The sequence below is a fragment of the Sapajus apella genome, unplaced genomic scaffold (assembly GCF_009761245.1).
Source record: "Sapajus apella isolate SASKATOON/1434 unplaced genomic scaffold, GSC_monkey_1.0 scaffold168, whole genome shotgun sequence".
Taxonomy (NCBI): domain Eukaryota; kingdom Metazoa; phylum Chordata; class Mammalia; order Primates; family Cebidae; genus Sapajus; species Sapajus apella.
The window spans coordinates 2,019,197-2,027,407 of record NW_022437108.1 but is presented as its reverse complement, the minus strand read 5'-3'; the positions used below and the strand labels follow the sequence as shown (position 1 = coordinate 2,027,407).

At 59.0% G+C, this 8,211-nt stretch overlaps 1 protein-coding gene and 1 long non-coding RNA gene across 2 annotated transcripts in view; one reads left to right on the top strand and one right to left on the bottom strand.

Moving 5' to 3' along the window:
- The window catches only part of ODF3L1 (outer dense fiber of sperm tails 3 like 1), a 4,042-nt gene extending 1,192 nt beyond the window's left edge, over positions 1–2,850 (top strand). Inside the window, exons 2-4 of the mRNA XM_032267287.1 lie at positions 671–781; positions 1,595–1,708; positions 2,225–2,850. Coding sequence (XP_032123178.1) covers positions 671–781; positions 1,595–1,708; positions 2,225–2,706 — 707 coding nt within the window. The 3' untranslated portion in view covers positions 2,707–2,850. The remainder of the gene's footprint in view (positions 1–670; positions 782–1,594; positions 1,709–2,224) is intronic.
- A 13-nt stretch (positions 2,851–2,863) lies between these two features.
- LOC116542409 lies at positions 2,864–7,327 on the bottom strand. Its single transcript, XR_004265211.1, has 2 exons — positions 7,272–7,327; positions 2,864–3,639 (listed from the first exon to the last, which is right to left on the bottom strand). It is a non-coding gene; the product is annotated as an uncharacterized LOC116542409 (long non-coding RNA).
- Between the last annotated feature and the right edge of the window lie 884 nt (positions 7,328–8,211).

Sequence of the window (8,211 nt, the reverse complement as noted above, 5' to 3'; positions counted from 1 at the left end):
TTTTTTTTTTTTTTTTTTGAGACGGAGTTTTGCTCTCGTTACCCAGGCTGGAGTGCAATGGCTCAATCTCGGCTCACCGCAACCTCCGCATCCTGGGTTCAGGCAATTCTCCTGCCTCAGCCTCCTGAGTAGCTGGGATTACAGGCACGCGCCACCATGCCCAGCTAATGTTTTGTATTTTTAGTAGAGACGGGGTTTCACCATGTTGACCAGGATGGTCTCGATCTCTTGACCTTGTGATCCACCCGCCTCGGCCTCCCAAAGTGCTGGGATTACAGGCTTGAGCCACCGCGCCCGGCCTTAAATTGATATTTCTAAGCCTCAATATTCTGTTAGATGGGAAAAACAAGAGCATCCACCTTAACAGCGTTGTTGGGAAGCTTAACGGAAATAATCCACATCAGATGCCTAGCATAGAACTTGGCGCAGAATAAGTTCTCAAATTAATTGTAACTTTCTGATTATGCATTGTCTGTCCAAGGGAAACTGCATTTTATCTGGAAACACTGCCTTCCCCCGAGCGAAGCAGCTGGATGGATGATGGGCTTCGTGGCAGTGCGTCAGCAGGAAGACTAAAGACCTCCAATGTTCCCATGGTGTCTGTAATGGGGCTTCCCCTGCCTCTGACCTGGTGGGCCCACGCTGAGGGTTGTCCTGTTCATCCTTACAGGTCCGGGGCCTGCCAAGTACCTCCGGCCATCCTGCACAGGCTACATAAATCATGACATCTCCATGTTCAAGGCACCGGCTTATACCCTTCATACGCGGCACTCAGAGAAGCGTGAGTGTTGTCACCCCAGTTGCCCTGGGGTTGGAGCTGTGGTTGGAGGTTGAGGGGAGAGACATAGAGCCATTCTCTGTAGCCACTGGGAATCTGAGTGGGACACTTGAGGGACCCCCTAGGTCCACAGGAAGCCAGCAGGGATTGAGGGTAGGGTAACTCCATGGGCATCCCCCAGCTGCCTCTCCCAAGGGAGCCTGTAGGGGATGCTGGCCCTGTCTAGCTGCCACAGCAGAGTCTCCCTCTATCTGGCCTTTGGCTGGGGCCCTTCAGCTCTGGTCACCATGCTCTGCTGGGGTCACTTGCCATTGTGGCCAGGCAGGAACAGCCAGGGGGCCAGTGGGGCAGTGGTGGCCCCCAGAGCTTCCCAGGTGGTCTAGAAGTCACTGGAAGGGCAGGAGCAGAGGCTACAGATGACCTGGGCTGCTGGCCAACGTGTGGTGGCATGCAGCCGGGGGTCTGAGATCTGGGAGGTCTGCCAGGCCTTTCCCTGGGAGAATACCCACCTCAGCAGGGAAAGCCCCTGGCCTGGCTGGGCCTTTTCTGAATGCCTCCTTGGCCCTGATCCCCGATTGGGTGGGTGGCTGTCCAAGCTGCTGTCCAGCTGTTATTTTACTGTTCCTCTGAGCAAGTTCTTGAAAATATCAGGTCATGTGTTAAACGCCCCATTTTACAGATGAGGAAATCAAGGGTCCCCAAACATACAGGGGCCAAAGGATCTGAAGGGGGAGGGAATCTCACCTGGAGGCAGGCCAGGTGCTCAGTGGGGCAGCCTCTGGGGCTGACCAGGCCCTCTCTTTGGCTGCCCTGCAGGGATCGTGGATCACAGCAGCCCTGGGCCTTGCTATGTCTTGGATCCCCAAATAACTCGGTTCGGAATGTCCAGCTGCCCGCAGGTCCCCATGGTGGAGCGCATCTCCAGCCTGCGTAAGACGGGGCTAGGCACAGATGTTGGGGGTTGGGAGGCTGGGGGATGGGGTGCACCCCTAGGACCTGAGCAGGGGCAAAGGGTCAAGACTCCTTCCCTGAGAATGTCTGGATGTCAGTATCTCCCTGCAAGACACTCACATTGTGATGCTGCCACCACGTCTTGAAGTCAATGTTACGACACACAGCATGTCACCAGGTGACATTGTGATGACGTGGGCTCCTGTTGTGGATGCAATATTGTCACACGAATGCGCTCACAGACTGCAGTGATCTCAGGATGTTCTGTTTCAGAGGGACAATGTCTGGATGATGACGTTATGGTTTTTACATGATGACCACTGTGTCGTCATCCTGATGTCAGGATGGCCTAAGTGACCATCTTAATGATCCTGCTCTACTGCTGAGGTGGTCAGCCTGAGGTCACAGCAGGATAACCAGGGCCCATCAGTTGGCTAGCAGAGAATGAGGTCTGGTCCCTGCTCTAAGACCCTCCCTTCCGCCACTCCCTTTCAGGCCTGAACCCCACCCTCGCGTCCTGCCAGTACTACTTTGAGAAGATCCCACCACCTGGGGAACACAGGGCTCCCCAGTACACTTTTGGCTACCGGCGCCCGTACAGAGTGATGGACCCCAACCCGGCCCCCAACCAGTACCAGCTGCCACTCTTGCTGGGGCCCAACAACCCCGTCAGCCAAGCTTCTCCCTGCTACAGTCTGGCCTCCAGGGACAAGAACTGGTTCTACAAGGAGGATGTGGCAGGGGGCCCTGGACCTACCACGCACGCCCGGCCTGAGCCATCCACCTATCAGAGCCGCAGTCCTGTCTACAGCATGGCCAAGCGCTTTGCCTACCCGCTGGACCACACACCGCGGCCTGGCCCTGGCTCCCACGAGGTCCAGCAGGTCACTGTGCACAAGCCCCATGCCCCTGCCTTCACCATGGGCATCAAGCACTCACCCCACCTGTGCCCACTGGTCGTCGACATTCGTGACTGAGGCCCCTCCTGGGGCATTCACTGCCCCCCATCCCCGGAAATTATTTTTCTGTACCAAATTGAGCAACTTGACCAAGATTTCTAGCAGCAGAGCTGGTGCCTGCTGATGTCCGGCACATAGAAGGCATTAGAGATATATTTTCAATTATTCCTTTTTGCCTTTTGTATTCACAGTTGCTTCCTGTGGGTCCTGCTCTGGGTGAGGGGTGGGGGACACTGGAAGGAATGGTATAGTCCCTGTCCTTGAGTTCCATTCTGGTTCACCAGGTGGGGAAGCCATATGTCCTCCAAGGAGCCCCAGGCAGGGACTCGGGAGAGCTGTGTTCCAGTCCTAACTCTGCCACTAACAGGCTGTGTGGCCTTGTGCAGCTCCTGCCCCTCTCTGGGCTCAGGACTGCCCTTTAGAGAGTGCAGGGGGTAGGCCTGGAAGAGGACCAAGTTGCCCCAAGTTCCAGAACTGTGAGACTCTGCTGACAGTGGACAGTCCCTGAGACAGGGGCAGGGCAGGTGGGGGCGTGGGCAGAGGAGTGGGGTTTCTCTGGCTGAAAGTGGGGGAGAGGGGTTTCCTCAGGGAGGGACCAAGGAGGACAAGAGGAGACAGTGTGCTGGGGAGGGCGAAGGTGGAGGTCAAGGTGAGAGCAAAGCATGCAGGTGCCCTGGAAAGGCCAGGGACAGGGAACTGGGGAGATGCAGAGTTGCAGGGACCTGGGGTGCAGGGGGCGGGGCTGCATCATGGGCAGCTGGAGGGGCCTCAGGCTTTGCCCTGAAGCTGTGAGGGCTGAAAGATGCTGTGGGCAGTGAGAAACCTGGACAGGATGGGCAGCGGAGGCAGCTCTCAGCCGCGCCGACTGCCGGGAAGGGTCTGCTTGTCACATGCTGTTCTTGGAGAGTCACTCGCTGTGTCCCCAACCTCAACAGCTTAGCCTGGCAGTGCCTGTCAGAGGAGCAGCCACGCATTAGCCAGGAGGGGACAGCGTTGCCTGGATCTTCAAGCCCAGGCCTATGCCCACCCACCTCGACCCCCACCCGCTCCGGCCTGACTGCTGCTGGGCGGACAGGTGCCATCTCCCGTTGGTCTTTGAGGAGGCTAGGGTCTCTGGGGCTGGCATTTGTCCTTCCTCCATTCTTGGCATCCAGACCCCAATTCACCTCCACCCCGGGACACAGGAGGGTGTGAGGGGAGTTCTACCTTGACCTGGCAGCCTGAGGCCAGTGTGAGGCATGGAGGGGACGTGGCTGAGGCCGGTGCAGGGGCTGGGAGGGAGGGTGGGAGCCATGGAGGGGGTGGGGGTGAGAAGAGCCTTCAGGTCCAATGACTCAGGCAGAAGCACACTATTCCGCAGAGCAGAGGGAGATGGGAAGCGAGCACCACCTCAGAACCAGCGTCCAACGGCTCATCCTTGTAACCCTGAGCAATTTCCAGGTTTTCATTTAAAGTGAAAACTGAGGTTAGGCACGGTGGCTCATGCCTGAAATCCAAGCACTTTGGGGGGCTGAGGTGGGCAGATCACTTGGGGTCAGGAGTTCAAGGTCAGTCTGAACCTGAACAACATGGCGAGACCCCGTCTCTACTAAAAATACAATAAGCCGGGCATGGTGGTGGGCACCTGTCCTCTCAGCTACTTGGGAGGCTGACATGGGAGGATTGCTTGAGCCCAGGTGGTAGAGGCTGCAGGGAGCTGTGATTGTACCACTGCACTCCAGTCTGGGCGATAGCGCAAGACCCTGTTTCAAAAAAGAACAGAGAAGAAAGTTGAATTGAGGACCCAACTTTGGACAGAAAGGAACAGAGGATATAATATTCTTTGGACTATTTTAAAAAGTACATGTACAGCTAAACACTTAGAAAACAGCCTGTGGTAAACCCCTCTAGGGATGTCCTTGGCTCTGGGCCCTGAGGTTCCCTCCATCCCACCTGCCCCCAGGTCCTGGGCTTTGTGTCTGCCCACCCTCTCAACAAGGCTGGCCTGGGCAGGCTCTCGGGAGGCTGCGGGAGCTCGGGGACCCATCTGTCTTGCAGCAGATTAGAAAGATGTCATTTTGCCAATAGTGCCATTTCTCACGGCAGCTGCAAAAATTAGTGATGCTTGTGCTGTCAGTGTTGGGTGGGGGTGGGAGCTGGCAGGTGACAGCAGCCAATGCCCCCGCGTTACCAGGTCAGGGAACTGCAGGCCAACCTCTGAACAGGGCTTCTCTGACTTAACACCTAGCCCAGGTGCAGGCCCTCCGTAGGAAGGATGAGGAGGCTGAGGCCCAGAGCCCGGAAATAACTGTGGCCGCATGATAATCTTTTTTTTGAGACGGGATTTTGCTCTGTCGCCCAGGCTGGTGTGCAGCGGCACAATCTTGGCTCACTGTAGTAGCTCGGACTACAGGCACACGCCACCAAGCCTGATTAATTTTTAAATTTTTTGTAGAGACATCTTGCTATGTTGCCTTGGCTGGTCTCGACCTCATGGCCTCAGGTGATCCTCCTGCCCTGGCCTCCCAAAATGGGATTACAGGGTTGAGCCACTGTGCCCAGCCCATGTGACAAATTAATGGCCCGTCTCTAAATACAGGTTTAGGTTCTGTGTGTGACAAGGATCAGGGCTCAGTGGGTGACCTGGGTCAGCGCTTGTCTGGGGTGAGGTGCTTTACTTTTTTTTTTTTTTTGAGATAGAGTCTCACTCTGTCACCAGGCTGAAGTGCAGTGGTGCGACCTCAGCTCACTGCAATCTCCCAGGTTCAAGTGATTCCCCTGCCTCAGCTTCTTGAGTAGCTGGGACTACAGGCATGGGCCACCATGCCCAGCTAATTTTTGTATTTTTAGTAGAGATGGAGTTTCACCAGGTTGGCCAGGATGGTCTCCATCTCTTGATCTTGTGATCCGCCTGGCTCGGCCTCCCACAGTGCTGGGATTACAGGCGTGAGCCACCGCGCCTGGCCAGTGCTTTACTTCTATTAGGACTAAACCCTATTTTTGCTTTTATAGCTCAGTTTAGGACAGACCTTCAGCCTGAGCTGAAGGTCATTAGCTTGAGCTCGACCTTTGGATGAAATGGTCCCATCACTTGGTCTTGCCTTTCCTGTGGTAGCGCCCCCGGAGGGGTGACCTGCAGAAGGTCAGGAGCGGCCTCCCAGGTCTAGGGGAGTGCTGACGCGGCCCCTTCTGAACAACGCTGGGGGTCCTAGCTTGACCTTGCAGAAAGCCCTGGTTTGAATCTGTATCTTCAGGTCGTTAGGCCCCGGAGCTGGCACCTGATCACACACAAAGCCCCCATCCATCATCCAACAAACATTTGCTAAGCTCCTGCCCTGTGCCAGGCCCTGGCTGGAGCATGGGCATGCAGAATCGGTCTTCACCTGGAGCCCTGCCTGGCCTCCAGGAGGTCAGAGGCTGTGTGAGCGAGAGGGTGGGAATTCGCCCTCTCCTACCACGAGCGGTAAATGGAGGCTGGATGAGGTTCGGGACCTGGCAGGAGGCCCACCTGAGGTTCTGCCCGTCTCTCTAGGGGGCAAGACAGGCCTGACTCCGTGTTGCGTTACCTCTGCCACGGCTTGGTGGTAACATCGCAGTCCCACCAGTCTCCACGACACTGGCTGGGGTGGGGGCTGGTCTCTGTTCCGCTGTTGCTGGAGGGAACCCCAAAGCCAATCACGATTCTGGCTCCCAGGACCTGGGGTGATGGTGGACCTGGGTCAGGAGCAGAAGAGGGGCCTTGCCTGCAGGGACACGGGGGCACAACATATGGAGGCGCACAGGTAGGGGGTGCACACACGTGTCCATTACGGCATACACGTGGCGCAAGACACATAAATGCGCAGACCCACACCTTACTCTACACACACGCCAGGTACCACCGCCTTCAAACACATGCCTCATGCGACAGTCATAAGGAAAACGCAGAAGCGACCCACGCGTGTACTGCGCATGCCCAGACCCACGCCACGCCCGGCCACAGCTGTTACTCCGCCCGTCCCGCCCCTCCTGCCCCTCTCTCCCAGGCTTCTCCTGTCTCCTGCACAGATAGGCGCCCACCCAGGCTCACTGGCGCCCCCCACTGCCCTGGAGAAGTAAGTCTACAAACCCTGAGATGCCCCCACAGGCAGGGGGAGGCGGGATGCGCCTCGGAGGGAGGTCCCGGGAGTCCCTGCATTCCCGCAGCAGCAGCGGCCTCTGGCTGCTCTCGGCCCCCGCGGTCTGGGCCCCGGCCTCTGGGCGCTGCGCACGTGCTTGGGAGAGGACGCCCACGAAGACAAGCCGGGGCCCACCCCTGCTCCCAGCACTCAGAGACGCCCCCCTCGGGAGGACTAAACAGAGCTCCTGCCACCGGCTCCTTGGGGTGGGGTGGGGGCTGGCGGGAGGACACATCCCCCGAGCCCTGGGGGTCCAGGCCGCGCGGCCCTGCTCACTGGCGGGGCGTCGCCCGCCCCCCGCGTTCCTCCGCTCCCGCTTCCTCTCCCGCCCACGTGCCCCCGCAGGGTTCTCTCCCCCAGACCCTCCCCCACGCCCGCCCGGCTTTCCTTTCTCTGCTCTCTGGGTCCCTGTTATCCTCTAGAATAAAGGTCGACATTTTCAATGACCCCCAAAATAACAGAGCGGTTCTCTGGCCTGGCGGAGGAGGGCGCGCGGGCGCGGGTTCGCGTGAGGGGCCTGCGGGGCGGGGCCTGCGGGGGCGGGGCCTGCGGGGGCGGGGCCGGCGGGGCGGGGGGCGGGGGGAGCGGGGGGCGCCAACCGTCCCAATGGCCTTTGTTTGCTTTTTCTCATCCGGAGCTTTCCTGTTTTCCTGGAAGACTGGAAGCGCGTTTCCCTTCAGGGGAGGAAGGGAGACAAAAGAGAAATAAACACCGTCCTGGTTGTCTTGTGAACAGCGGAGCGCGGAGCGGGGGCTCGGCAGGAGGGAGGGACGCCAGGGAGCGGCGGGACCCAGAAAGGGGCCTGCGGGCTGGGGTGGGGTCCGACGGCACGCGGGGCGCGGAGCAGGAGCCCCTCCAGGCCGGGGGCGGGTGGGCGTCCTGCAGGAAGGGCGGCCGGGAGGGGAGCAGGGCGGGGCTGACGCGGGACTGCTGCGGGCCGGGGTCTGAGGACAGGCAGCGTGTGCCCATCGCCAGGAAGGCGCTTTTCTCTGTGTCCCGCCCTGCGCCAGGCTCTGGGGGCGCTGAGGTGAGTGACAGACGTGTCTCCGCTCTCATGGGGCATAAACTCTACCGGAAACTAAGCGGTGGCTTCTGTGATCAGCACTCGTATCCACTGAGGTTCAGAGAGGGTGGGTGACCTGCCCGAGGACACACAGCGGGAAGTGAGGGGACCGGGATCCCAGCCAGGTCCGTGTGACCGCCGTCTCCTTTCACACCGCCTCCGCCGGGCACACTTGGCTCCCGGGGGGCCTTGAGCAAGTGCTCCCCTCTCTGGGCCATCAGTTTCCCCATCTGACTGGCGCCCTGCAGGGCTGCGGGGAGCATCGCATGTCTGGATGTGAAGGACGCTCAGCTCTGGCTCTCGGGCGAGCTGGCTGGGGGTGGG